Source organism: Leptosomus discolor, chromosome 26 (assembly GCF_034619465.1).
Source record: "Leptosomus discolor isolate bLepDis1 chromosome 26, bLepDis1.hap2, whole genome shotgun sequence".
Taxonomy (NCBI): domain Eukaryota; kingdom Metazoa; phylum Chordata; class Aves; order Leptosomiformes; family Leptosomidae; genus Leptosomus; species Leptosomus discolor.
Genome location: NC_141416.1, coordinates 2646218 through 2673798, shown reverse-complemented (window position 1 = coordinate 2673798; position 27581 = coordinate 2646218). Strand labels below are relative to the sequence as shown.

At 70.2% G+C, this 27581-nt stretch overlaps 4 protein-coding genes across 4 annotated transcripts; 1 reads left to right on the top strand and 3 right to left on the bottom strand.

The window, feature by feature from the left end:
* Positions 1-863: 863 nt before the first annotated feature.
* On the bottom strand, positions 864-8779 carry ADAM15 (ADAM metallopeptidase domain 15). Its single transcript, XM_086478342.1, has 25 exons — positions 8710-8779; positions 7720-7823; positions 6985-7061; positions 6540-6618; positions 6357-6433; positions 6099-6282; positions 5962-6024; positions 5809-5877; positions 5491-5660; positions 5328-5412; positions 5111-5259; positions 4850-5027; positions 4599-4691; positions 4301-4496; positions 4112-4220; positions 3886-4036; positions 3740-3817; positions 3552-3663; positions 3296-3434; positions 2826-2879; positions 2465-2570; positions 1911-1979; positions 1578-1649; positions 1283-1404; positions 864-909 (listed from the first exon to the last, which is right to left on the bottom strand). Exons 1-25 carry the CDS (start codon positions 8777-8779, stop codon positions 864-866), a joined length of 2652 nt encoding a protein of 883 aa, XP_086334468.1.
* Positions 8780-10172: 1393 nt separating this feature from the next.
* On the bottom strand, positions 10173-13659 carry DCST1 (DC-STAMP domain containing 1). Its single transcript, XM_086478437.1, has 14 exons — positions 13545-13659; positions 13314-13442; positions 13091-13230; positions 12819-12996; positions 12511-12654; positions 12235-12356; positions 12001-12158; positions 11720-11819; positions 11526-11621; positions 11314-11440; positions 11072-11188; positions 10798-10940; positions 10567-10680; positions 10173-10418 (listed from the first exon to the last, which is right to left on the bottom strand). The coding sequence occupies exons 1-14, from the start codon at positions 13657-13659 to the stop codon at positions 10173-10175; spliced, it is 1929 nt and encodes a 642-aa protein (XP_086334563.1).
* Positions 13660-13716: 57 nt separating this feature from the next.
* Positions 13717-17974, top strand: DCST2 (DC-STAMP domain containing 2). Its single transcript, XM_086478436.1, has 15 exons — positions 13717-14479; positions 14580-14750; positions 14882-14983; positions 15096-15290; positions 15395-15460; positions 15584-15797; positions 15883-16040; positions 16142-16306; positions 16421-16588; positions 16683-16783; positions 16860-16990; positions 17152-17267; positions 17342-17435; positions 17548-17787; positions 17875-17974. Exons 1-15 carry the CDS (start codon positions 13717-13719, stop codon positions 17972-17974), a joined length of 2784 nt encoding a protein of 927 aa, XP_086334562.1.
* Positions 17975-20422: 2448 nt separating this feature from the next.
* Positions 20423-22306, bottom strand: ZBTB7B (zinc finger and BTB domain containing 7B). The gene is made up of 2 exons (XM_086478360.1): positions 21312-22306; positions 20423-20843 (listed from the first exon to the last, which is right to left on the bottom strand). Exons 1-2 carry the CDS (start codon positions 22304-22306, stop codon positions 20423-20425), a joined length of 1416 nt encoding a protein of 471 aa, XP_086334486.1.
* Between the last annotated feature and the right edge of the window lie 5275 nt (positions 22307-27581).

Here is a 27581-nt window from a genome sequence, read left to right as displayed (position 1 = left end):
GCTTTTGCACACATACATGTCCTTGCACAAGGCAGCTCTTGTGTGTGGCCACACACACCGGGCAGCTCCTGCACACGTGTGTGCCCACATGAGGAAGCTCTTGCACACATGTGTGTCCATCCATGCACATGGCAGATCCTGCACAAGCGTGTGCCCATACACAAGGCAGCTTTTGCACACACTTGTGTCCATGCACGTGGCAGCTCTTGCACACACTTGTGTCCATGCACGTGGCAGCTCCTGCACACACATGTGCCTGTACACAAGAGGCAGCTCCTGCACACGTGTGTCCATGCGTGTGGCAGCTCTTGCACACGTGTGTGCCTGTATACATGGCAGCTCCTACACACGCATGTGCCTGTATACACGGCACCTCCTGCACACACGTGTGCCCGTACACACAAGGCAGCTCCTGCACACACGTGTCCATGCATGTAGCAGCTTTTGCACACACGTGTGTCCGTGCACGAGGCAGCTCCTGCACACGCATGTTCCCGTGCACGTGGAAGCTCTTGCACACGCGTGTGCCCGTGCCCACGTGGCTCCAAGGGAGCCCCCTGCTCCCCCCCCCCCCGCGCCGGCTGCGCGCACAGTCTCCGCCAGGGGGCGATAGCGCACGAAAGCCACTTCCTGCGCGGGAGGCGGCACTTCCGGCGGGCGCCGCGGGGGCTCCCGGGAGTTGTAGTTCTGCGGCACGGTGCCGCCGACCCCGCTCCCCCCGGCCCGGGTCCCCGGCGCGGCGGAGGCAGCGCGGAGGCAGCTCACAGCCCCTTTATTGGCGTCGGCGGGGGACAAGCGGGCGGCGAGGCCCCAGGCGAGGCCTTCCCCGCGGCTCCAGCGCTGCGGCGGTCCCGGCCCGCGGCTCAGGCCTCCCCCGGGGCGTCCGCGGGCGGTGGCGGGGGGGCCGGCCTGGGGGAAGAGAGGCGGGCGGTGATGGGGCCGGGCTCACACCGTGGCCCCCTGCTCGGGCTCCCCACCGCCCCTGGCCCCCCCCACCGACCCCCTGCAGCCCCTTAGCCCCCACCTGCACCCTGCTCTGGACACCCCCCCCCCCCTCCCCCTTGGTCGCTGCAGCCCCTGGCCCCCAGCTCTGGCATCCCACTCCTCCTTCCCCCCCTCCGCAGCCCCCACCCGCACCCCAGTCTGGCCCCCTGCCCCCCTCAGAACCCCACAGCCCCCCCCCCCCCCCCCCCATGCTGACACCCTGCTCTGGCCCCTTGCAGCCCCCACCCTGGCCCCCCTCAAGCGCAGTCCTGCCCCCACCCCATCACCTCATGCTCACCTGGAGGGAATCACCGTGACATAGGGGTGTCTGGGGGGTGTCTCGCTGTGAGGGACCGAAGGCCCCGGGGGGTTCAAGGGCAGAGGCCGCTGAGGTGGAGGGGGCTTGGGCGGACCTGGGGGCTGCAGGGGAATGGGGGTGTCAAAGCCCCAGCACAGGCCAACCCCCCCTGATGGGTTTAGGGGGGGCCCAAACCACCTCCCTTGCCCCAGGAGAGGGCAGGGGGAGGCCCGGCCCAGGCGCACGCCGTCCTGCCCCACACGCTGGTACCGCCGCCGTGCCGTGCCACCGTTACCTGAGTGCCTGGCGTCACGGGGTCCGCGGGCAGCGGGCGTGTGGGGGGAGGTGGCCTGTCCGAGGGGGGGGCCTGGGCAGAGAGAGCAGGGACAGTGAGACAGCTCAGGGACAGCGAGACAGCTTGGGGACCAGCGGCTGCTGGGCAGGAGGTTTTTTGGGGGGGCCAGAGCTCTCCCATGTCGGGCTGCTGGCTCTGCCGGGCACCAGCAGCCGTACCACGGAGGGGCCACAGCCCGCAGGTCCCCAAGAGCTGGTGCGCAGGCAGGCATGCAGGGGTGGCCGGCGGCCAGGGAGGTGCTGCCTGGGACCCCCACCCCAGCCCGGGTGTTACCTTGGGAGGAGGGTCCGGTGGGAGAGGGCGGGAGGGTGGGTCAGGCCGGACTGAACCGAGGGCAGTCGGCTGCGGAGAGAGGGAGAGGGGGCAGGCACGCCATGCAGCCCTGGAGCAGGGCAAGCCGTGCAGCATGCGGAGACCCCCCTCCCACCGCAAAGCAGAGACCCCCCCCACACACACACACAGCGGGTGGTTCTGGGGCTCAGCCCCGCACCCGCAGCCCTGGCTTTGATGGCCACCGCGGCCCCTGGCCGGGCACCGATCCTGGAGAAGCTCAGCCAGTGCCGAGCGTGGCACGGGGCAGCGGAGCGGCACGGTCCAGAGCTGTGCCAGGCTGCTCCTGTCCCGGGGTGCCGCAGAGCTGAACCACACAGCGCCGGCACGGAGGGATGCTCAGAGCTGGTACCTCGGCAACAACCAGCCCAAACCCCGGTACCCACGGCAACTGCAGCCTGTTACCACGGTGACAGCCTCACCCTCGCCAGCAGCCCCCTCCACCCCCAGCCCCCCCCCCCCACCGCTCCAGCCCCAGCCCCCCTCCCTGCTCTCACCTTGCTGCTGTGCATGACCTGCAGCTCCGTGGCCTGACGCCACTGTGGGGGCCGGGGTCGCTCGGGGGGGCCCTGGCTGCCCGACCGGGGCTCTGGCTGCGAGATCCTGCAGGGGAGAGGCAGGATGAGGCCCCACTCGCTCCAGGCGGTCGAGGGACCCCACACGGCGACCGAGTGACACCGACACCAGCAGAAGCCCAAGAGAAACGAACCCCTCGGCACCAGGAGATGCGACACCCTGCACCCCGGGGCTGCCCCACACCCCACGGGCACTGCCAGGGGAAGATCGCAGCACCGGAGGCCTTGCGAAGCAGGATGGCTCAGGGACAGCCCCACGCCCAGGCGCCGGCAGTGACGTTACCCGCTCCAGCCGTCTGGGGCTTCTGGACCCAGGAATCGGACCCGGGTCTCAGCGCTGTGGGGAGAAGAGTGGGGGGCTCAGGGGGTGCCAGCGGGGGGGGGGGGGGGGGGAAGGAACAGCGGTGACATGGGGGGAGGAACCGCGATGACATGGGGCGACGATGCATGACAGGGTCTGCTATCTGCGCCGGGGGGATGCAGGGGGGATGCAGGGGGGATGCACACACACACACACACAGAGGCCATCGCCTGCTCGGGGACACACATGCCCACGGCTCGGTCCGCCGCCACGGGGCACACGCGTGCAAACGCCCATGCACGCGCCCCGCTTACCCGCCTCACACGTGTGCGCGCCCGCATGCAGCTCCAGGGCCTGCCGCGGCCCCCGCATGCACACGCACAAGGCGCGCGTGCCACCCCCGTGCCACCCCCACCCCCCCCCCCCCCCCCCGTCGCCGCCGGCCCGGTTACCTGTACTGGCAGGAGGTCCCCTTGCCGAGCTGGCAGAGGTGCTTGTGCAGGCCGGCGCGGTGGGCACGGCAGAGCCCCAGCGCCAGGGCCAGCCCCAGCAGCGCGCTCAGCAGCAGGGCGGTGGGCAGGGCGCTTCCCCCTGCGGAGAGAGCCACGTCAGCCCCCCTCCCCGCTGCACCCCACGCCAGCTCCGTCGCACAAAGCCCCATTCTCTGGCACGGCAGCGGCTGCGGCGGCCGCCGGCCTCTGCCCTCACCTCGCTCCAGGGCGGCGGGGCCGCTGTCCTGGCTGCCCCCCGCGCCGGGGCTCTGGCAGGTCGGGGGGGCCCAGCCCCGCTCACAGTGGCAGTGCCCGTGGTTGTTGCACACCTGAGTGGGCGACACCGAGCCTCAGCCCCCGGCAGGTCCCCACCTCCGGCACCCACTCCCTGGCCCCCACGCTCACCCCGTGCCCGTGGCACTTGCTCTGGCACTGCTGGTCACCCAGCGCGGAGATGGCCTGGCACCGGTGCTGGAGGCACACCTGCCGAGGGAAGGGGCGTCAGCACCGGACGAGCCCCCCGGCCCCTTTCCCGCTGCCCTGGCACCCACCTTCCCAGGGCCACAGGTGGTGCCGGGCAGCACCATCGCCGCATCGCTCACGTCCTTGTCCCCAGGCACGAGGGTCCCCTGGCAAGACTCTTCAGGTCTGTCCCCACGGGGGCTGCTGCGCTGGCACTGCAGCATCCCGCAGCCGGTGTCCCTGCAGAGACAGAGGGGTCAGGGGCAGCGGGAGCACAGCGAGGGTGGGATGGCGAGGGGGGGGGTCAGCACTCACCGCTGGGCACAGGCAACGTAGGAGCCGTTGGGGAGCTGCCCGCAGTGCCCGCGCTCGTCCCCTTTCGTGTTCAGGGAGGCCATGCAGGAGCTGGAGACGGGGCTGGCACCTGCAGTGGCGGGGGGGGCAGCGAGCCTCAGCACCCCCAGCCAGCCCCTGGCCCTGGTCCCCACCCCGGCCCTGCCGTACCTGGCCCCAGCAGCTGCTGGCACTGCCCCTCGTAGGTGGCACAGGCGCCGCCGTAGCAGACCGCCTGCCCGCCGGCGCAGGGCTGCCCGTCCTGCAGGAAGGCGTCGGGCGGGCAGCGCGGCGAGAGCCCGTCGCAGAACTCGGGCAGGTCGCACTCGCCCAGGGGCTCCCGGCACGGGTGTCCGGCATGGCGCAGCTGCAAGGGGGGGGGAGACACAAATAAGTGGGGACCCTCCAAGAAACCCACCCTGGTGAGCCGCTGGAGTGGCAGCGCTGCCGGATGCCTGTCCCCACGTACCTGGCAATCCTGGCAGCAGGCGTCCCCCGTGGCGCACTCGGCCCCGGGCATGAGCTGGCAGGTGCTGCTGTTGCAGCAGGGATCGGTGCACTCCTGCCGGCAGAGGGGCTGTGGTGAGCGGGGGGGCACTGGCATCCCCCCTGCCAGCCCCACAGCAGGGCCAAGACACAGTGCCCCTGGGCAGCCCCAGGCTCAGGAGAAGGGGGGGTGGCTGCAGGGGGGACCCCAGCCCGCCTGGAGCCCCCCCATACCATGCTGAGGCCACAATCGCAGCCCTCGCCCTGCTCCAGGAAGCGATTCCCACAGTAGGGGCTCCCAGCCAGGCGCCCGGGCTCGGGGACGTTGGAGAGGCACCAGCCCTGTCCCTGCCGCAGGCTGCGCTCCAGGTCCTGCCGGCTGCAGTTGCTGAAGCTCAAGCCAGGCGTCAGCCTGCGGAGCCGGAGAGGGGCCGATGAGGTGGGGAAGGGGCTCAGCCCCAGCGCCCCCCCAGCAGCCCTGCCTGCTGCCCTCACCCCGTGGGCGATGCCATGATGCAGCCGCGGTCCTGCCGGAGGTCGCTGCAGTCGCAGAAGCGCCCGGCGCTGTCGTGGCGCATGCCCAGGTTGTGCCCCAGCTGATGGGCGACGGTGGAGGCGATGACGAGGACGCTGACCGAGTGGTCCTACGGGACAGGATGGGGTCAGGGCAGGCAGGTGGCGGGGGGACAGGGTGGGGACAGGAGGTACTGACCATGCTGACCCCCCCGGAGCGCGCGGGGGAACACATGGAGGCTTGAGCCGACATCCCCACCAAGACGTCTTCAAAGCGGACACCCCTGGGGAGAGAGCGCAGGGGTCGGGGAGGGCTGCCTGGCTGCCTCGTCCCTTGTCCCCCATCCCTGTCCCCCACTCACGTGAGGAGCTGGGCGTTGTCGTGGGGCAGCCGGGGCAGCAAATCCTCCCGGCGCCAGCGCAGGAACCGCTCCAGCGCAGCCCGGGCGCTGCCGCCCACCGCGAACCTGTCGCCCTCGCTCCAGACCTCCACAGCCAGCAAGGCCACCCGCACTCCCAGCGGCTGGAAGAACTGGGGGGGGGGGACACGGCGACGATGGGGGGGGGGGGGGGGGGGGGGGGGAAGTCAGAAACCCCCAGCACCACAGCAGCAAGGGCACAGCCGAGCCGAGCACCGGACTGGGACGGACGGTGCCCGGCGGGTCGCAGCGGTGACTCACCGCGTCCACATGGCTGGCGATTTCCAGGGTGCGGGTGCGGACACGTTGCAGGTCGTGGTAATTCTGGAACTGGGGATGCAGGGAGGGGCATCAGGGGGGCCGGTGGGGGGAGGAGGGCAACCCCTGGACCGGGGGCGACCGCCCAGCACTCACCGCAGCGTAATCCACCACCATCACCAGCTCCACGAACCGCTGCTCTGCCACTGCCCGCTTGCCCTGAGGAGGAGAGGGGGGTCAGGGCGTGGGTGACGGGACCCCCTCCGGCAGGGCAAGACCCGCAGGTGACCTACCCTCTGCGGCCAGGGGGGCTCCGTCTCCTCCGCCTCCGGCCGAGGGGGGTCCAGGGGACCCTGCCCGCAGGCCCGTGGCACCAGCCGGGCCTCCCGCGGCCGGTACACGACGTGCTGCCCCGGGGGGCTGCCGGCGTCCGGCTCCAGCCCGTAGCTCCTGGTCTCCGACAGCCAGAGATGGCCACTGGGGAAGGGGAGAGGGGGCATCAGCGGCACAGCAGGAGCCACGCTCAGGGACTGCCAGGGCCAGGGGCTCACCTGAGTCCGGCGCAGGCGCAGAGGCTGGCCCAGGAGCCGGGGAAGCCCCGCGCCGTCCCCTGGTAGCAGCAGTGCTCCTGCAGCAGAGAGGGGGACTCAGGAGCCAGCCCTGTACTGGGGTCTCCCTGGGGGATGGAGAGAGCTCAGGGGCACTGCTGGGGACACGATGTGCCCGGGTCCTACCTGCTTGCTGGCCTCCTGCGTCACCCGCGTGCCGTTGGGCAGGTAGTAGAGCAGCACCCCGGTGCCCAGCACCAGCTCCCTGCCAGAGGCACGCGTCATCCCACAGCAGGGACCCCCCAGCTCACCCCACTCTGAGCACACTACTTGATGAAAACGGGGACCCCAGTAGCTCCCACTCTGCTGTGGGTGCACCTCGGATGGAGACAGGGTCCCTGAGACCCCCACCCCACGTGTACCATGGATGGAGAGGGGGAACAAGGGATCCCCACTCCAGGCGCACCACGGATGGAGAGAGGGACCCCCAGACCCCCACCCCTTGATGCACCACGGATAGAGATAGAGCCCACAGGACCCCCACCCAACACGCACCATTCATGGATACAGGACCCCTGGGACCCCCATCCCACTCCCACCCCCGCTCTGCCCCAGCCAGCCGCCAACTCACCAGTTTTGCTCCAGCTCCAGCACCAGCCTCGTCCCCTCCAGCTCCAGCAGGATCTGCAGCCGGGCAGGGAAACCCCCCTGCCACAGGCAGCGGTTACAGGAGGACCCCCTGCCCCACGGGACCCAACCCTGGGCCAAACAGTGGGTCCTCTCCTATCCCCACGCACCCTCTGAAACGCCGGGATCCCCAGCGGGGTGTTGGCGGGGGGGCCGGGGGACCTGCCTAGCCCTGGCGTGTGCCTGGAGGGAGGGGGCGGAAGGGACCCCCCGGCCACCCTGGCCCCCACCCTCACGCCTCGCAGGAAGCGTCCCTCCCTCCCGGGCTCATTGTGCTGGGGAAGGGGGGGTCGGACGGAGCCGGACCCACCCCCCGCCACCCCTTGCGCTTCCTGCCCGGTGCAGAGCGGCGGAAACTTCGGAGAGACTCCCAACGGCTGCGGGCCGGGCTGGGCCCTTCCGCCCGAGCTGGGAGGGGTGCCGGGCGCAGGGTGGGTGCCCCGACCCACCAAGGGCCCTCCCAGCATCAGGAGACGAGGGGAAGGGGGATTTGCTGGGGGCCCCCTCATGCTCTGGGTGCTTCGACCCCCAAAGACTTGGGGCCGGGGGGACCTGGGTGCCAGGTTTCCCGCACTGGGAAGGTGGCAGGGGAAGATGGCGGGGTGCAGGCAGCGTCCACCCCACTGTCACAAGCCTCTACACGGCACAGGCACCCCAGGGATGTGGGTGGGGGGCTCACCTGGGTCGCCTCTGCCAGGCTGAGCATCTGGCCATCCTGCAGGACCCACGGGGTCACAGTCCAGGAGCGTCCCAGTTCTGCGTGGCGCTCCTGCGAGCTGTCACCTGCACGGGGCCCAGGGCTGCTCCGTCACAGCTTCATCACCCACCACAGCCCGGCACCCCGCTGTCACCCACCACAGCCCGGCACCTCCACGATCACCCACCACAGCCTGGCCCCCCAGGGCCCGGGCAGGGATTTGGGGTGGGGAGCAGGAACGAGAACTCCCACGCTCACCCCAGCAGCTCACGGGGTGCCCCCCGGCAAAGCCCCGAGCATCCCCCCCTGCTGCACCACCCAGGGCACCCAGCCGAGCCTGGGGGACGCCTGGAGGTGACCCCCGCGGTGGGAGGCGGCAGGGGGACAGGGAGGCGCACGCCCCCGCCTCGGGATGGGCTTCCTGGGGTCCCCTGCCAGGCCTTGCATCAGCCCCGGCCCAGCTGACCAGTACACCCAGCTCGGGGACTGGGGCAGAGCTGGGAGGCCCGGCCCGGCTGACTCAGAGTCCTTCACCCCCCGCAGCCCACCCTTCCTGCCGGCTTTCCCCCACCCTCCTGGGGCCTGGAGGATGCTGGAGTGGGTGGGTGGGGGGGTGTCCCCCGCAGACCCCGCTCCCCACGGCCCCAGCAGCCCCCCCCCCCCCCCCCCCCCCCCCCCCCGGGCAGCGCCGGTCCCCACGGTGCAACCGGCTCCGCGGCTGGACCAAACTGCGGTCCCCGGGGGGCCACCGAGCACCCCCGCGGGGCTGCGACCCCTCGAGCCCGTCCCGTCCGGGTCCCCACGTCTGCTGCCGGTCCCCACGCCCCCCCTCACCCCCGCGTTTGCTGCCGGTCCCGAGAGTCCCCGCACGATGCCCCTGAGGGAGGCGACGAGCGGACCCCCACGGGCTGGGGGACACGGACACGCACACGGACACGGTCCCTCCGGGACCCGCCCCCCGTCCCCACTCACCTCCGCCGCTCCCGCTGGCCCCGGTGGCGAGGAGCAGCCCCGCGGCGAGGAGCAGCGCCCGCGCCCCCATCGCCCCCCCGCAGCCCGAGCGGGGCTCGGCGGCCCCGGGCAGGCGCCTCCCGAGCCGACCCGCCGCGGCCGCCCCCGCCGGCGCTCCCGCCGCGCATAGCACCGCCACCGCCGCCACCGGCCGCCCGGTCCGGTCCGGCCCGGGGGGGAGGAACTTCCTGCCCGGCCCCCGCCCGGCTCCGCCCGCCGCCGCCTCGCCGGCACCGCCCAGCCCGGCCCGGCCGCCGCGGGGGTGGGGGCGGCTCGGAGGCGGCTCCGGGGCTCCGCTCAGCGGCGGCTCCGTGTGCGCCGGGAGCCGGTGCCACGGCCCGGTGCGCCGCGGCGGAGACCCCCTTCAGGGCGGCTGCGGGGTGAGACGCCCGCCTTCTCCAGCCCGCGCAGCAGAGACCCCCGCCTTCATCACCCTGTGCACTGGAGACCCCCGTCTTCACCACCCCGTATGGCAGAGACGCCCACCATACATCGAAGACCCCTGCCTTCATCACCCCATACACTGGGGACCCCCATCTTCGGCTCTCTGTATGGCAGAGACCCCCACCGTACACCAGAGACCGCTGCCTTTATCACCTCGTGCGTTGGAGACCCCCGCCTTCATCACCCAGTACGATGGAGAGCAGAGACCCTCGCCTTCATCACCCAGTACAGTGGAGACCCCCACCAACACCATCCCACACTGCAGAGACCCCAGCCTTCATGATGCCGTACAGTGGAGACCCCCCGCCCTCATTACCCCATACACCAGACACCCCCTGCCTTCACCATGCTGTGCACCAGAGACCCCCACCTTCAGCACCCTGTGCACTGGAGACCACCATCTTCACCACCCCATATGGCAGAGACCCCCACCATACACTGGAGACCCCCACCTTCATCACCCCATACACTGGAGACCCTTGTCTTCACCGCCCAGTATGGCAGAGACCCCCACCATACACCAGAGACCCTGGCCTTCAGCACTTCGTGTCAGAGACCCCCGCCTTCATCACCATGTACACTGGAGACCTCACCTTCACCACCTCATCCAGTGGAGCCCCCCCACCTCCATCACCCCACATACTGGAGACCCTCATCTTCAGCCCTCCATATGGCAGAGACTCCCACCGTACACCAGAGACCGCTGCCTTCATCACCGTGTACACTGGAGACCTCACCTTTACTGCCTCGTTCGGTGGAGCACCCCACCTCCATATACTTGAGCCCCCCACCTTCCCCAGCCCATACAGCAGAGACCCCTGTGTTCACCGCCCCATACACAGAAGACCCCCCACCTTCACCCCCCTTACACCCCCTTTCACCACTCCATCCACCAGAGACCCCCATCCCCTCAGATGCCCCCCACAGACCCCACTTCACGCCACGAACGGGGACGTCGCAGCCTTTATTGCCGGGCGCCCTCAGGTCGCGTACCCCAACTCCTCCTCGCTGCTGTCCTGCGAGAGGCCGCCGTCCCCGGGGCTGCAGACGAGGCACACGCCGCCCGCCTCCCTCCAGCACAGCCCGCAGAACCGGGCGCCGCAGGCGGGCACCGGGCAGACCCGGTCCCGGGGGGTCTCGGGTGCCTCGCACACCACGCAGCTCCGGCGCATGAAGCGGCGCAGCCACGGCCAGCGCTGGCAGCACCGCTCGCGCAGCGACGTCCCCTGCGGTGGGGACAAGGGCGCCGTGTGGGGCTCGGGCTGAGCGGCCACCGCACGAGGCAACAGACCTGGGATTTGGGGGGGACACACTGAAGCCCCCCACCCTGGCACCCCGGTGCGGTCCCGGCCCCACAGCCCCATCCCCGCTCACCGGTGCCCGCTGCCACCGTGCCTGCTGGGCGATCCGCTTCCGTTGCCGATACACGAAGCCCTGCCGCTGCTGCAGCAGCTTGTTGTAGAGGTAGAGCGCGCGGCTCTTCTCCCGCTGGGCCCGCAAAGATGGTGAAGGGTGGCCAGGGACAAGCATCCCCCCAAAAAAACTGCCCTCCTGGCCAGACCCGACGGCATGAGGCCCTCGGCCGGTGCCGGGGCTGCCGCTCACCTTAGGGAAGTAGAAGGCAGCGATAACTCGGCGCAGACGGTACGTGTAGACCTGGGCCACGCAGAGCAGCACCAGCATGGCCAGGGGCAGGCAGCTGTCCACGTACTGCTGCCTCGTCATGCCCCGCGGCTGTGGCAGGCAGGCTGGGGACAAAGTGGCAGTGCTGAGCCCCCTGGGAAAAGCCCCCCTCTCCCCCCCGAGCCCTCTCAAAGGTAGGGGTCACCAAGCCATGGAGCTTGGGAGCGGGTCCCATCTCCCCCTGAGGGGGGCTCACCGACGTTGGATGTCTCCAGTTGGGTGTCGGAGGTGGTGTTGAGGGCCCCGATGGTGCTCCGCAGGAGCCGAGCCATCAGGGACGTGCCTGTCACCTTCACGGCCAAGTGGTGGTGGCCTGTGGGATGGGAGCACATGATGGGGGGGGGGGCTGGGGGGCTGGGGGGCTGGGGAGGTGGGTGAAGGGTATGTTTGGGGGGACCCTTGCATTGCTGCGGGGCGTGGTGGGACCACGGGACTCACTGTGGAAGGAGTACTGCACGAAGGAGTGCTGCTGGATGATGCTGAGCATGGTGAAGAGCGTGTGGTCCAGGCCGCAGGAGAGGAGGAGGAGGAGCAGGGGTGCGATGCACTCCAGCAATTCCACAACCTGCGGGAAGTGAAATCTGCCCCAGCCTGCCCCCAGCCCCAGCCCCCCCGGCCCCCTGACCCGCCCCCCCTTGCCAGCCCCTCACCATGTTCCGCAGCTCGGACGGCTGCACGGCCAGGCGGCACGGGAAGATGACGGCTGAGACCTCCGTCCGGTGCAGGGGCAGCAGCGTCCGCTTGTTCTGGGGCAGGGGGAGCAGGGTGGCTCAGCATAGCACCCCGGGAACCCCCTCTGGGGGGGTGGGGGGGGGGCTGCCCTCCACCTTTTCTTGCCCTTCACCTGCTTTCTGCGGCGGGCATCGATTTGGCGAAAGTAGGTGCTGATGTAGACGTTGTCGAAGCAGATGTTCTGGCAGTACTGCTTGGTGTAGGAGAAAGCCCTGGAAAGAAGCAGGGGGGCTGGGGTGGGGGGGGCAAGGGACCGGCTGCAGCCCCCCAGGACTCCCCCTTGTCTTCATGCCCCCCCCCTAGACCTGCTGCCAAAGGAGACCCCCACTACTCTGTGCCCTGCAGCAGGCACAGAGGTGCCCCCCTCACCCCCCACCCCACCCCGGGGCTCACGAGATGAAGACGAGGAGGAAGGTGCAGGAGAGCACCAGGCGGAACAAGGAGATGGCCCGGGCCAGGCGGTCGCCGTGCTGCTGCAGGTGCGAGGTCACGTCCTCCATCAGCTGCTCCGCCGACACGTTGGCGCCCAGCAGCATCTCACGGTGCTCCTCCTGCGGCAGAGGGGCCGTGGGGTTGGGCAGGATCCGGCCCCCACCCCGGCCCTGGGCGAAGGGGACAGGCACTCACCCGCAAGACGACTCTGGCGGTGAATTCCTGGCTGAGGTTCCTGATGGAGTTGTTCACCATGTCGTACATCTGCCCGAAGTTGCCCGCCACGGGGATCTTGTCCCAGCACCAGCTGTGCATGACTGCGGGGATGGAGCGGGGACGGTGCCAGCAGAGCCAGGACCCCTGGGCATCACCCTGGCCCAGGCTGTGGCTGCCATCCCGGGGTCTACAAGGGGCAGAGCTGGAGCCAGCCCACCGAGGGAGGACAGGGTGGGGGTCCCACGCATCACCCACCGTTGACAATGTTGCAGAGGAACCTGAACTTCATGGGCAGGCAGAGGAGGTGGCTGATGAGGGGCACCTTCACTTTCGCCATGCAGGCGTCGTACTTGTCGTTGAACCAGTCCCGGCAGCGCTGCATGCCCAGCTCGATCACATCTGGGGGGTACAAGCCCTCAGCTGCCCATGCACCCCTAGCCCTGCTGGCCCAGATGCCACCCAGGGTGCCCAGCGAGGCTGGCACAGGGGGCTGCGGAATCCCCATCCCCTGGCTGGCAGCTGCCGGCACCGCGTGCTGCCAGGCTCCCGCCCGCCCCGCTCACAGTTGCAGCGCAGTTTGGTCTTCTTCTCGTAGAGCTGCTGGGTGGTGGAGGCCGACCGGGGGTCCTGGTCCTGGCTCTGCCGCAGGTCGTAGCCCGCCTCGCTGGCCACCTCGTCGTTCAGCCCCACGAAGGCGCGCGAGATGTTGTGTATCTCGTCGTTCAGCGTCTGCCCGCTCCGCTGCCGGCGACACACGCGCACACAGACACACACAGAGGCTCGGCCTCGCTCCCCTCCCTGCCCCCCCGCCGCTCGCCCCGGCCCCCTGCCTCACCACCATGTCCTCCATCACCCTGCGCATGGGGGTCATCGTCATCTGCCAGAGCTGGCGGCTGTGGTTGACCTGCAGCTCCGCCACGCAGCCCAGCGAGCGTGCCACCTCCTCCAGGTTGTGCCACGTGTTGGCCACGGGCCCTGGCACCGGCAGGGGTGGCTCAGACCCTGCCAGCCCTCAGGACCCTACCGGGGGAGATGCAGGGATGGGGGGGGCACCCTACCGTTGTAGATGCCGGCGAGGACAAAGGAGAGGACATAGACCCGACCCTCCTTGCCCAGGAATTTGGGGGCCAAGAGCAGGCTGGCGCAGCGAAAGTGGGGGGACGTGGCCCAGCCCAAGGCAGTCACACCTGTGGGGAGCACAGAGCTGTCCCCCACGGTCCTGCAGAGAACCCCCCCTGGGGCTCCCAACGGCCCCCATCGCCCCAGTCCCCTCCCAGCCCCATCCTCACCTGCCAGCCCGCAGGTGACCTGCACCTTGCGTGCCTCCGTGATGTTCATGGGGACGATGAGGAGCTGGGAGAGCCCTGAAAAACCCACAAATGTGCCCTGAGTCCCCTGTGCCATCGGCCCCCTGCCGGGCTTGGCACTAGGGGACACTCACCAAGGCCGAAGAGAGTCCCGATGCCAGCATGCAGGAAGAACTTGCTGCTGCGGTACTGGTCTGGCCGGCTCCAGAGGAACCGGCTGCACGGGGCAGGCAGCAGAAACATCAACACTCGCTTCAGGGCTGGGTGGACAGGGAGGCGTCAGCCCTGCCCTCTCCCGCTGCCCATGGGCAGCCCCGGCCGCGAAAGGGGGCAGGAGGAGATCTCACTTGTGTTGGGGGGTTTCTGCCTCCTGCGTGCCTCTGTGCCAGTCGAGGGCTCTTGCCCAGGAGCCATCACGGGCTCCACGGCTCTGCGCCTCGTCCTGGCAACAGCGGGCTGCTCGCCTGTAACCAACAACACTGGGACGTTCCTCTGGAACCAGGGCATTGTGACTCACGCGTTCTGCCCCGCACACCCCTGTGCCCAGAGCTTGAGAGAGCCCCAGGAACGTGGGAGAGCCCCAAGCAGCATGGGGCTGGTCTCATGGCTGAGCGGAGCCCTGCCGGGGCTGAAGCGCCGGGGGAAGAGCCCGGCACCGCAGGCTGGGGATGAGCAGCCCCAGCAGATGCCGGAGAAGGCGGCCGAGGCACGGGAATTTGCCCGCAGCATCGGCAGCTTTGTGCTGGGCATGGTCCTGGCCAGCCTGTACGGGGCTCTGGTGCTGCTGGCCCAAGGCCACGACATCTGGTACTGCCTGGTCACCACCATCAGCCTGGGCGCAGGGCTGGGGCTGGGCATGGCCTTCTCCGCCAAGATGCGGATCACCGTGCTGCTGTCGCTGCCCCACATCTTCACCAGTAAGCAGCCGTTGGTCCCGCTGCCAGGAGCCGGAGGGATGCCGGGGGGGGGGGTTGCTGGATCCCAGCTGAGCCCCAGGACTCCCCTTGTCCCTTGCAGGGGAGGGGAAGACGCTGCTGCTGGTGGTGGCGCTGGGCATGGCCGTGCAGGGCCCCTGCACCAACATCCTGCACAACTTCTCCCAGACGGCCGAGTCGCTGTCGTGCGGGGCCGAGCTCGCCCTCAACCAGACGGCCGAGCGGCTGCAACAGGCCCAGGAGCCGCTGCTGAGTGAGAGAAGGCGCTGGGGGGGGGATGTGGTGGGATGGGAGACCCCCTTCCCGGGGAGCCCCAGCAGCGCTGGCTGGCCCCAGGCTGCCCTCGCTCCTCGGGGTACAGTCAGGGGTCCCTTCTCTTCACAGACGTACTGGCCAAAATCAAGGACATCACCCAGAAAGCCAAGGTGGTGGGAGACCGCATTCGCAAGTTCTTCCGCTCCATCATGGACTCCGTCAGCCACGTCGGTGAGCAAGGGGGTCCCCAAGGGTCTCCCCAGCTTCAGCGCACCCCCCACACCCCCCGCCCCCATCCTGCTCTCAGTCTGCCCATCACCCCATGTCGGCTCCCTGCCCGCAGCCCGAGCCGTGCGCAACGTCTGGCTGTGGCTGGTGTCCATGGGCCGGGTGTGCAACCGGGAGCTGGGAACGCCGTACAGCCGCTGCCTGCGCCTCTTCGACGAGGCCAAGGACAGCTGCGAGCGCGCCATCCCCTTCTACTTCTTCCTCTGCTACATCATCGTCACCTTCAAGTCCTTCTGCGGCCTGGCCAACTGTATGTAGATCCCTATCCCTCTGCAGCAGGGTGGTGGGGGGTGGCAGGGCAGACCCCTGCCCGTTGCAGGGGCCCCACCCTGGCAGAGAACCCTCTCTCTGTAGTTGCCCTCGTCTTCTGCACCATCCCGCAGTACATCCACTCTTTCGTCAGGAGGAATATCGCAGCCCGTGAGTATCCCGGTGCCATGGCGGGGGGGCGGGGTCAGGGATCCCTCTCTGCCCCCTCCCGCTGCCCCCTCCCAGCTCTCACCCCGACGCCCAGCACCACACAGCCCTTTGTCACCCCCACAGCCATCATGGATGCTGTGGACCGTGTCCGCCGGGAGTTTGAGTTCGACGTCTTGACCACGTACCGCTTCGACGTCAATCTCAACGCCAGCAAGAGCCTGGGGGAGGTGGCCATGGACATCATGGAGGGCGTTCGCCTGCACCTGGAGCCCACTCGCCGGGTCCTGGGGCTCTTCACACACATCACCTTCTTTGCCATCCTCTTCATGTACATCCAGTGAGTGGACTGGGGTCCCGCTCCAGCCCCCTGTGAGGACGTGGCCCCAGCGTGCTGGTGCCCAGCATCCCCTCTGTGTTCCCAGGGCGCTGCGGTACCGCCGCCGGTACCTGCGGGACGACAACTTTGACAACGTTTACATCACGCGGCGCTTCGTGGAGCTGGACCTGCGGCAGGCGGAGCAGGGCAAACCCACCGTGCTGCCCCTGAGAGCCTGGGAGAGGGGCCGCTACATCCCCCCAGGTCAGCCCTGAGCCTGGGGACATCCCCCAAGCCAGCCCCGCGGTGAGGAGCTGGTGGGTCCCGGCATGGCACGGCCTCACGGCGTTCCCGTGCCCACCCAGCCGGGCTGTGGCTGTCTCGGCAGGAGCGGCGCCGGTATGGGCTGCAGCTCGTGGGGGTCCTACGCCATGTGCTGCTGGGGCTCAGCATCATCCTGGGCGACTACAGCCTCTTCTGGGTGCTCGACCTCGTCCAGCACCACCTTCAGGGGGAGATCGTCGCCAGGGGTGAGTAGCACCCACTGTGCCAGAGCTGCACCCTTGGGTGCTTTACTGGCCGGGCACCGGGGCTTTGGGGCAGCGGGTGCCCCGTTCCCTGGGACTGAGCCGTTTGCCCCGCAGCGCCGGCGGTGATGGGTGTCAGCGTCAACGGGACAGGCTACTCCAGCGAGATCTTCCGTGACTTGGTCTCTGCCTTCGGCGTGCTCCAGCAGGGCAACGTCTCGGTGCTCTCCCAGCGCTGCATCCTCCAGCCCGTGGAGCCAGACTACAGCACCTACCTCAGCATTGGTGACCGGGGGTGCTGCACCCGCAGCGTGCTAGGTGGGCGGCTGGGGTACGGGGTGGGGGGTCACCCCTGCGTGACTCTTCATCTTCCCACCAGGACTCCTGTACGGCATCTGCCTCTTCATCGCCGTCTTCGGCGTCCACGTGGCACGCCTGCGTCGGGCGGTGTGTGCTGCCTACTACCCGCTCCGTGAGCAGGTGAGAAGCACCCCCTGCCCCCCCCAAATCACCCCCTCAGCAGCTGCCTGCCCTCACCCCATCCCTGCCACGCCAGGAGCGCACGTTCTTCCTCCACAGCACCATCCTGGCACGGCGGACAGGGCTGATACGTGCCCTGCACCAAGCTGCCACGAACCACGCGTCCGGCGCCGGCCAAGGCAAGCTGTTGCTCTTCCTCACCTCCAGGTAAGCTCCCCCCGGGGGATGCATCCATGGGGTGGGAGCCATCTCAATCCCATAAGCGCCTTGCTGGGCATTGCAAAAGGGCAATGCCATCCCCGGGGGTCCTTGCTGCAGACCCCCGGAGGGTGGCATCACCCCGTGGATCATCAGGTCCCTGCCTGCAGGCTGCCTGCCTTTGCCCGGCTGGCTCGGCTCTTGGGCATCCAGCAGAAACGCTGCCTGGCCTGCAGGACGGCAGAGCAGCCGGACTTCGTCGCCTGCATCACGCCTGGCTGCAAAGGTAGGAACCCCCTTAGACTGGGGACATCCCCCTCCCCAAATCTCTCACCCCTCTCACGGCCCTGTTTTCCCCAGGGCTGTATTGCAGCGAGTGCTACGAAACCCTGAACAACATCTGCTCCATCTGCATGAGCCCCTTGAGCCACCAGGACATCGAGGATGAGGAGATGTGAGCAGGGGGGGTGCAGGGAGCCCACCGGAGCCCGGGGAGGGTGGGGGTGGGGGGCTGCAGCTGGTGGCGGAGGGTGGCTGCAGCCTCTCCCCCTGCCTCATCCCTGCAGAGACTCCAGCGACGAGGAGACGGTGGATTTGTGGCTGGGTGCCGTGCGGGCGCTGCGGGGCCAGGAGCGAGGGGGGCTGCTGCGGCAGCGCCTCCGGGAGGTGGCAGGGGGCCTGGGGGGTGGCCGGCGGCTGCCCTCCCGGTTGGCAACCCGGTTGCGAGCCCAGCTGAAGGAAGAGGAGAGCGGGGACAGCGACGGGGACAGCAGCGGGGTGGACGATGAGGACAGCTCGGTCTCCAGGTGAGGGCTGGCAATGGGGGTGGTGATGTCCCTGGCACCCCCGATACTGGGGGTGCTGGTCCCCAACACCGCTCTCCCCCTCCCTAGCCTGGACTTCAGCTACCAGGAGCATGCTGAGAGCAGCGGCAGCGAGCTGGAGGAGGTGGTTGTCCTGCAGCAGCCCAGCAGCAAGGGCAGGGCCCAGTGACGGCAAGACGGTGCCACGCGGCGGCGAGGACACGGGGCCAGGCGCCAGGGACGTGGCTGGAGCCGGAGCAGCGCGGTGGAAGCTGGGAGCCACTGGGGTGGGTGGGGAGGGGCTGGTGAATAAAGCACCCAGTCCTCAAGGCACCAGCGTCCTGGTGCCTTGAGCTGCCATCGAGCATCCTATGGTGGTCCAAACCTCTTGGTGCCCCCAGCCCTATTCTCACGGTACCCCCAGGCATCCAGTGTCCCCACCTCCATCCCCACAATGCCCCAAGCCCTGGCCCCGCAGCAGTCCCAGCCCCATGGTGCTCCCAGCTCCAGCCCCACGGTGCCCCCAGCCCAGTCCTGTCCCTATGGTGCCCCCAGCCCCTCGATGCCCCCATCCCCATCCCTGTGCTGCCCTCAGCCACACAGTGCCCTCATCTCCAGCCCCACAGTGCCCCCCAGCCCCACAGTGGCCCCATCTCCATCCCCATGGTGCCTCCACCTCCTCAACACCCCCATTTCCATCCCCATGGTGCCCCCATCCTCTTGATGCCCCCAGCCCCATCCCTGTGGTGCCCCCAGCCCCACAGTGCCCTCATCTCCATCTCCACAGTGCCTCCAGTTTAATACCCCCATCCCTATGGTGCCCCCATCCCCTTGATGCCTCCATCCCCATCCCTGTGGTGTCCCCAGCCATGTCCCTGTGGTGGCCCCAGCCCCACAGTGCCTCCAGCCCCATGGTGCCCTCATCCCCATCTCTGTGCTGCCCTCAGCCCCACAGTGGCCCCATCTCCATCCCCATGGTGCCTCCAGCTCCTCAACACCCCCATCTCCATCCCCATGGTGCCCCCATTCTCTTGATGCCCCCAGCCCCATCCCTGTGGTGCCCCCAGCCCCACAGTGCCCTCATCTCCATCTCCACAGTGCCTCCAGTTTAATACCCCCATCCCCACGGCGCCCCCATCCCCTTGATGCCCCCATCCCTGTGGTGTCCCCAGCCATGTCCCTGTGGTGCCCCCAGCCCCACAGTGCCCTCAGCCCCATGGTGCCCCTATCTCCATCCCCATGGTGTCTCCATCCCCTTGACGCCCCCATCCTCATCCCCGTGGTGCCCCCAGCCCCACAGTGCCTCTGTCTCCATCCCCATGGTGCCCCCAGCCCCACAGTGCCCCCCAGCCCCATGGTGCCCCTGTTTCCAACCCCATGGTGCCCCCAACCCCATCCCTGTGCTGCCCCCCCCGCCCCACTCACTCCCCCAGGCCTGAGCAGAGCTGCTCTGGGGAGGGGGTGCAGGGCGGACAGAGAGCCGGGTGCGGGGGGGGGTCCCTGCTTCTCCGTTTATTACCAAGCAGCTTTCGTTTAAAAAAACAAACACAAACAGACAGACAGACAGACAGAGGCGACCCGGCGGGGCGGGGGGGGGTGGCCGCCCACCGATTATTCGTTTGGTTCCTGACACCAGAGAGGTTCAAGTAGCCGAAAATTTCAAGTTCACCATAAGGCACTTTAAAGCCATGACGGGAGCCGAGCCCCCCGTCCCCATCACCCCTCCCGGCCCCCCCATGGCAAGGGACAGACGCGCGGGGGCCGGGCAGCGCTGGCGGGCAGCAGCGGAGGGACCGGGGCGGGGGGGGAATATATTACATCATCTTTTTAAATATAGATAAACTCTTATTTTAGGCAAATAGTGCCGGTCCCCTGCTCTCCCGGGGGGGGGGGGGGGGGGGGGGGCTGCGCCCTGGGGAGGGGGGGAGGAGGGGAGGGGGAGCATGTGCAAAGGGCAGAGGGGTGACCGCTGGGGCCTGGCCACCCCGGGGAGAGGGGTCCCACAGGGCCGGGGTGGGTTGTTTTTTTTTTTTTGAGGGGGGAGGGGGTGTCGGGTGGGGGCCGGGGCTGCCCCGCACCCGGGTGGGCTCACCCGAATAGTGCAACCAAGAGAAAGCAGCCGGGAGTGCAAGGGGCGAGGGGGGGCTCGCCGGGGAGGGGCTGCTTGGGATGGGGATGGGGTTGAGGGGGGGGGACACAAGCTATGTACAGCGCGGGGCGGCGGGCCCCCACCCCCCCCAACCGGGGAGAGCGCGGGGCGGGGCCGCTAGGGGGCGCTCTCCCCGGTTAGGGCGGGGGGGGTGTGTCGGTCCGTGGGCGCCCCCGCCCGGTCCCGGCCCCGCTGGGGGTGGGCATCCACAGGGGGGGGGTGTGGGGGGTGTTGGGGTGGGACACACACACACACGCACCACCACACCCCCCCCCCCTCCTCGGGTCCCGCTTCCTTCCCCCCACCAGGGCTCCACTGCCTGGGCACGGTGGGGGGCGGCGGGGACCCCCCCCACCCCATTGTGCAAATCGGCCAGGGGGGAGTTTCCCCCTTTGCATAACTGGGAACGAACCGTGACGGGGAAAAACGCGAACAGAAACCCCGGCGGGCACGGCACGGCACGGCACGGCATCCGCCATCGCCGCGGCCTTACGCCGTCTCCACCGGCACGGCACCGTCCGGTTGCGGCCCTTCCTCGCCCTCCGGCTCCTCTTCCTCCTCCTCGGGTCGTTCCGGACCCCAGTAGCGGGCAATGGAGAGGCGCAGCCCCTCCAACCGCCCGTTGGAGAGGTCGAGGCCCGGGGGTCCGGCGGGCGGCGGGGGCGGCTCGTCGCGGCGGCGGCGGCGGGTCCGCACCTCCAGGCAGTTCTGGCCCTTGAGGTGCCGCTGGAGGTGGTCGTCCTTGGCGAAGGCCTTGTGGCAGAGGTAGCACTCGTAGGGCCGGGCGCCCGTGTGCAGGTGCATGTGGTTCTTCAGGTCGTAGCTGTGCAGGAAGCGGGCGCTGCAGCGCTGGCAGGAGTAGGGCCGCTCGCCCGTGTGCTTGCGCATGTGGATCTTCAGCTTGTCGTTCCTGGGGAGGGGGGACAGGTAGACATCGGCACGGGGCGGCCGGCATCCCCAGGGAAGCAGCTACTTGGCTGCGGTAGGCAGGGGGATGGTGCTGGCAGCCCCGCGGCGGGGATGCTTGGTGGGGATGCTCGGTGGGGTGCTCTGGTGGGGCAGGGGACCACGTCCCAGCTGCCTGGCCGGGGCGCATGGGGACCACCGCGGCACTGGCGGTGGTGGGAGATGGGTCCCTGGGTTGCGCCACGCCAGGGATGCAGCCAGGTGCCGGCAGGGGAGGTGCGGCGGGGGATGCCGCCGGGCGGCAGGCAGGGAGGGTCCATCCGGCACCATTCGTGGGGTGCAGAAGACCCCATGGACCCGCACTGCACCACACCAGGGAGGCCCGGGCACCGGCAGGGCTGGCAGGGGAGGTGTCGTGGGGGATGCCGGCAGGTACCCCTCACGCAGGGAGGGCCCGTCCGGCAGCACTCACCGTGTGAAGCGGACCCCGCAGACCTGGCAGGCGAAGGGCTTCTCGCCCGTGTGCGTGCGCATGTGGCGGGGCAGCTTGCCGGCACCGTGGATGACCTTGTGGCAGACTGGGCACTCCTGGGGCATCTGTGAGCGGCGCTTGCGCACCAGCTTGTCGGGCGTATCCAGCCCGGGCGCCAGCGACTCGTGGTGCAGCGAGCTCAGGTACGCCATCAGGTCGGGGTCGATGGGGTCCTCATCGGAGGCGGCCTCCTCAGGGGACAGGGGGGGCTGGTAGGGGAAGGGGAAGGGGTGCGGGGGCAGCTCCTCCTCCTCGGGCAGCTCGAAGCTCTCGTAGGGCAAGGGCAGCCCCTCGGGCAAGGGGGGCGAGGGCGGCCGTGGGGGCAGCGGGGGGCTGCCGCAGCCCTCGGGCTCGGCCGGCGGCTCCTCGGCGTGGTTGTTGATGCGGGCGCCGCGGGTTTGGAGGAACTTGCGGGTCTTCTTGCTGCGGCGGGCGGCGGGGCGGGGGGGCGGCGGGGCGGGCGCCTCGCCCTCGGGGAGGGTGGCGAAAGCCTCCAGGTAGCGGCGGGCACGCTCGCAGTCGCCGTCGTCGGGGCCGGGCGCCTCCAGGCCGCTGCCCTGCAGGATCTCCACGCAGGCGGCGATCACGCAGGGGATCTCCAGCAGCTGGGCGGCGCGCAGCACCTCGCCCATGTTGGCGCTGCTGATGGTGAGCGTGGCCGTGTAGGCAAACTCCAGCAACGCCCCCAGCGCCTCCGGCCCCACAAAGTCCAGCTCGCAGACCTCCTGCCCCGGTCCCGGCCCGGCAAAGAGCTTCTTGAAGTAGCGGCTGGAAGCGGCCAGGACGGCGCGGTGGGTGCGATACTCCAGCCCTTGCGTCTTGATGGTGACGTCGCAGAGCAGCCCCAGCTGCCGCTGCTCATTGAGGCAGCTCAGCAGCTCGCTGCTGTGCTCGGGGAAGGGGATGCCGATGAGGTCGTCCTCCGGGCTGGCCATCGTCCTCACCTGCGGAAAGGACGGGATGCTCGCCGACCGGCACGGGAACCAGCCGAAAGCCAGCGCTCGAGAGGAAACGCTGCGGCTGAAGCAGCAGCTCCGCCGCGGAGCCGGGGTGCGAGGAAACCTCCATCGCACTGCGGCTCGGTGGTGGTGGCACTGGGGACCGGGGTTTCGGTGGGACACCGAACCAGGGGAGGTTGGGGGCCCGGGGACTGCCCTCATCCCCCCGCCGCAGCCCCCATGCCAAGGTCGGCGGGCGGCAGGGCCCCCGCCGCAGCCCCCCGCACTTCCTCCGCCGCCAGCGCCTGGCCGCCCGCACCGCCCCCCGTGCCACCACAGCAAAGGGGGAAATCTCGGCGTGGTGCTTTTGAACGACGCCGAGGCGAGGCGCTTCCTGTGCCAGCCCACCCACCCACCCACCCCCCGGCCCCCCGGCCCGCCGGCATGGCTGGGCGCAGCCGCCGGCTCCCAGCAGCCCCATCCTGGGAACATGGGCCTCGCCGGCGGCGGCGGGCATGGGTGGGCGGGCGAGTGCCGGGAAGAGGGCCCCGAGGGCCGGGGGGCCGCCCCGCAGAGCCCAACCGGGCTGGGAACGGGGGCCACGCTTCCTGCCACCGCAGATTAGGATCAGCACCCGCGCCGCCGGTTCCTGCCCCCGCTCCCGGTGGGGGCCCGTCCCCCTCCCTCCCTCTTTGCCCCAGCCCGGGGCTGCTCCTCGCCCAGCCAAGCCCTGCCTGCGCGAGCCGGGCCTTTCCCACGCTGCGGCTGGCAGGGCTTGGCCCCAGCCGTAAACCCGGCCCTGGCGGCACTGGCACACGGGGTCCCCGTGGTGCTGCACCGGGGACTGGCATGTCCCCACGGAGCTGGCGATGGAGTCCATGGGAAGACGGAGCTCGCTGCCCTCCCGATCCACAGGCAGGGTACAGGCAGCAGCGGTGCGGCCTGCGACCCCGTGCCCAGCCATGGGTAATGCCCTCCCAGCTCTCCGGGGCTGCTGGGTGACACCGGGGCTGCTGGGTGACACCGGGGTGGGAGGTCTGTCCAGCGGCTGCGGCTCTGCCTGCACCCCGGGGAAGGCAGAGGCGGGCACGGAGCACCACCACGTCCAGGCTCTCGGTGCTGCCAGAGCTGTGCCGCGCCGCGCCGAGCCGAACCAAGCCATGGCGGATGGTGGCACTGGACATCGCCGACCGGCACCAGGCCCCACTGAGCTGCGCCAGGCCCATCCGAACTGAACCCCGCCACGCCACGCCGGCCCGTGCCAAGCCATGCTGTGCCGTCGGCGGGCGCAGGGGACGTGCCCCCTCTTGCCCGTCGAGGGGCGGCGCGGCCGGCGGCCCCCCGGCACAGGGGCCCATCCCCGCGCCGGCCGCTCCCTGCGCTTGGGCGACGGCCAGCTGGGGCTGCCTCGGCAGGCGGCTGGGAACGGCCCCGGAGCAACCGGCTGCGGAGCCGCCCCAGCCGCTGCTGAGCAGGCCCGACCGGCAGGGCAGGCGGCAGCCGCCCCTGAAACTGGGAGCCGGGCAGCGCCGACCGCCCGGGATGCCAAGCGCTGGCGCCAAGCACCCATGGCCGCCCCCCTCTCCCCCTTGCCAGGAGCCTGTCCCATCACCGGCCGGGGTCCTCGCTGCCCGCCGGGGCGGGGGCGAGGGGATTAGGGGTGATTAAGCCATCAGGGCCCTGGGAGCCAACAGGCAGCGACAGCCCCCGGTGGGATTAGGCAGGATTAGCATCGGGGGCAGGATTAGGAGAGGCGAGCGCCCCATGCCGTGGCTCGGGCGGCTGGAGGGGGATGACGGGGACATGGTGCCCGTCGAGGGCAGCCCGGAGGCCTGCGGAACCCTGGGGCTGTCACAGGCAGTGGCACCGTATCCTCCATCGCTACCTCTGCCGCCTAAACCCTGACGGCAGTGGGGCTGACTCCCCTGTCCCCCAGTCCCACGAGACACCCGGGCACAGGCACTCACCGGGCTCTTCCTGCCAGCAGGGCCGGTGCTGGCACCTGCCGGCACATGCCCGTGAGGAGGCTCCTGCACCGGGGGGTGCCCGGGCCCAGCGTTGCAGCCAAGACCCCAGCCGTACCCCGGCGGGTGGCAGGATGCACCGAGGAACGGGCATGGCCACCGGCCTCACCGCGTCACGGTGCAGGCGGGAGCAGACTCGGCACTGCCAGCGCCACAGAACTCACCGGCGGAGGCCCGGCTCAGCCCGGCGAGGGAGCCGGGACCCCTGCGAGCGGCTGCGGGGCCGGATGCCTGCGGACAGGGGCGCGGGGCTGGGGCAGGGCGGGGGCGAGGTGGCGGCAGGAGGGGGATTTTCCATCACACCAAACCGCCCGTTACGGCTTCTTCCCCGACACCCCCACCCCCCCCGCGCATCCTCCCCGCTGGAGCGAAGTCACATGCTGAGCGGGTGCTGCCATCGAGGAGATCGCAGCGACGATAAGGAAACAGGGGGGGACGAGGTGTGAGGGTGCCAAAGCCACCCCGGGCCCCCCGGCATTCTCTGGTCGGTGCTAGAGACGATGGCACGGGGGGCACGGGCCAGGGAGGGGGCCAGTGGCGATGTCCGTTCCCCCACCGTGCCAGGGCTTTCTCGGTTACGTCAATGCCTGCAGCCGGGCCTGTTTTGGCTGTGGCAGCCACACGGGGCTGGCGAAAGGGGGGGGGGGGGGTCGCTCCCCACGCTGAGCCGGCTCCCATGGTGGGGCGGGCAGCAGCGGGAACAATGCCTTCCCGGGTCACCCTGACATCCTGCCACCGGCCCATACCGCCTGGCACAACCACGGTCAGCCCCCGGATTCACCTGCCGCTCCCCCCCACCCCCACCCTGGGGGACGGGTCGCCCCGGCACAGCCACACGCAGCAGGGTGGGGGTCCGGCCCTGCAGCACCCACCCTGCGTGGAGACTGGCTGTGTCCCACGCCGCCGCGCCAGGATGGCACCCGGCACGCGGGCACAGCGCCAGGCTGTGGCGGCACCGGCCCCGGCTTGGAAACAGTGGGAGATGTGGGGTGGGATGGGGCGCCGGGGGGGAGTCCCCCTACCAGCTGCCCCTATGGGGAAGGGGGGCAGGGGTTCTGGGGAGCGCAGCCCCCACCCCGGGCTGCTGCCGAGTGCCGCTGCTTTCGGTCACAAGAGTCGCAAACGCTGTCGAGGGACTTCACAGCCGCACTGGGGAGAATGAGTCACCCAGGAAGGGGAGCGCGGCGCCAGCCATCGACCTGGCTCCCAGCCCCTCACCCCACAGGGGCCCCTCACCCTTTGGGAGCTGGGAAGGGGACCCAGGGGTCTGGACCATGCTCCCCTCCACCCACTCATCGCCCTGCCAAAGATGGTGGGGAGCAGCAGTGGCCCCGGCCACCGCGGTGCAGGGGGGTGGCATGGCTTCGGGGTGGGGAGCTGCGCAGCCCCCTGCCCATGCGGCCAGCAAGGCAGAGGGCCAGGGTCCAGCTGGGCTGGTGGCCCTGAAGCGGGCACACGCCGGAGGTGTGCTGGGGGTCCTACCCTGGAGGGGAGGCGGCTGGGGGAAGCAGTCCCGCTCTTTGAAAGACGGAGAAAACAGCGAGCGAAGCCGAAAGGAAATGGTTTGAAGAGAGAAGAGCGACAAACAGAGCCCCCTGCCCCATGGCGCCAGAGAGGGAGCCCCACGGCACAACGCCAGCCCCCCGCCGCCGTCCGGCTCCCTGCGCCCGCAGTGCCACCCAGAGAGCTCCCGGTGCCCAGACACCTCGAGTGCCTCCCAGGCACGGCCGTGTGCCATGGCCAAGGCACGGCAGCCATCAGCACCGAGGAAGGGGGTCCGATTGCCACAGCCCAGGTCTGCCTCCGCACCCAGCCGGCGCTGCCCGGCACAGCTCCTGGGGCCCGGTGCCAGCCCGGCACGATAGCCGGGCTGGAGGCTGGGCACAGGCAGCCCTGCCATGGCGGAGCCGGCAGCTGCAGGACCGTCGGTGTCCCCAGCGCCAACCCCCGGCACCTGCACCAGGGATGAGCAGCCGCCGGCCCGGCGGAGCCCCCGCGCCGGCTCCCTGCCCACCGGCCCCACGCTGGCATCATGGCTCCCTCCCGCTGCCAAAACCTTCCCCGCCACCTGGGCCAGGCAGAGGTGCGTCCGACTGCCTGGCATTGCCGCCGCAGGGTGCAGGCCCTGCTCTACCAGGCCGCGGTGACCCAGACCTCGCCGCCCGTCCCTTCCCATCCCATCCCATCCCACCGGCAGCGAGGGTGGTGCAGGGCTTGGGCGACGCCAGCATCCCGGCAGCCTCCCGGCTGGTGCCAGAGCAGCTGTGCCCAACCCTCCCCGTGCCCGGCGGTACCGTGCCGGGTCCCCAGCGCCCCAGCACCATCTCCGCCGCAACAGCCGGTGGTAGCGGGGTGGGCGCGCGGCTCACCTGGCGCGTGTCCCGGCGTGGCTCGGTGCTGCGCCGCGGCCGGGTCGGCGGCCCACGAGCGGCAAGGGAGGGGAAGGCAGGGTGCTGTGTGAACTTGGCCCTGCTCCCCGCTGCACTTGAGCGCAGGATCCCACCTCAAAAGGAGTCGACGCCCACACCCCGGGTCACGCACCTCCCAGCCCCGCTTCCCAGAACACACACGGCATTAACCCTTCGCGGCCAGCACCCTGCCGTGGGGCGCCAACCCGGAACCGGGCAGGGGGCACCCCCCCCCCCCCCTCCAGCCCCCTCCCGCGAGAGGAAATTCCCAGCGCCAGCAGGACGGGCGCCCCGTACCATGGGCATCCCCCTCCTCGCCGCCGGCGTCGCCTCCTCGCCTGCCTGCCTTGGCCCCCCGCGTCGAGGCGTCGGACAGGCCCTCGCCCTCCCGCCGCCCCAAGGCAGGGCGCTGGGTGCTGGGTGCTGGGTGCTGGGTGCTCGCCGCTGGCCGCGGCCGGCCTGGCCAAGCCAGGAGGGCGCCTGCGCTTGGCGGGAGCGGGGCTGCCACCGCAGGGCTGGGCTCGGTGCGGCGTGCCGTGGCCTGCCTGGAGCCACCCCCCAACCCTGCAGATGCATGGCCTGCTCTGCCCCTGAAGCAGGTCCCCCGATATCCCACGGGGGGGGGGGGATGTGGAACGCCGTGACCCCGAGAGGGGGGGCTCAGGGATGGTTTTGACTGGATGGTGTTGTTTGACCCACTCCATTCCCTCGGGCAGGGGCACCCGTGGGTCGCAGCACCCCCAACCCGCCCCCCCCAGCCCCCTGGGGCCAGCTGCAGGTTCGCGCAATCCCCCCCCCCCCCGTAATTACACCCTCTGCGTCCCCAGCTAAACAGCAATT

Coding starts and splice junctions, on each gene's coding strand:
- ADAM15 (XM_086478342.1), bottom strand. CDS start 8,779: ATGGGGGCGCGGGCGCTGCTCCTCGCCGCGGGGCTGCTCCTCGCCACC. Junction 7,824..8,709: donor GGCCAGCGGGAGCGGCGGAG/GTGAGTGGGGAC, acceptor GGCCCCGTGCAG/GTGACAGCTCGCAGGAGCGC. Junction 6,283..6,356: donor TGCGCCTGCGCCGGACTCAG/GTGAGCCCCTGG, acceptor CCCCTTCCCCAG/TGGCCATCTCTGGCTGTCGG.
- DCST2 (XM_086478436.1), top strand. CDS start 13,717: ATGCCAGCATGCAGGAAGAACTTGCTGCTGCGGTACTGGTCTGGCCGG. Junction 15,291..15,394: donor CTTCTGCGGCCTGGCCAACT/GTATGTAGATCC, acceptor CTCTCTCTGTAG/TTGCCCTCGTCTTCTGCACC. Junction 16,784..16,859: donor ACTACCCGCTCCGTGAGCAG/GTGAGAAGCACC, acceptor CTGCCACGCCAG/GAGCGCACGTTCTTCCTCCA.
- ZBTB7B (XM_086478360.1), bottom strand. CDS start 22,306: ATGGCCAGCCCGGAGGACGACCTCATCGGCATCCCCTTCCCCGAGCAC. Junction 20,844..21,311: donor TGCGGGGTCCGCTTCACACG/GTGAGTGCTGCC, acceptor CCCCCTCCCCAG/GAACGACAAGCTGAAGATCC.
- DCST1 (XM_086478437.1), bottom strand. CDS start 13,659: ATGGCACAGGGGACTCAGGGCACATTTGTGGGTTTTTCAGGGCTCTCC. Junction 12,159..12,234: donor CCGCCAGAGTCGTCTTGCGG/GTGAGTGCCTGT, acceptor CCTCTGCCGCAG/GAGGAGCACCGTGAGATGCT. Junction 11,441..11,525: donor CGTCCGAGCTGCGGAACATG/GTGAGGGGCTGG, acceptor CACTTCCCGCAG/GTTGTGGAATTGCTGGAGTG.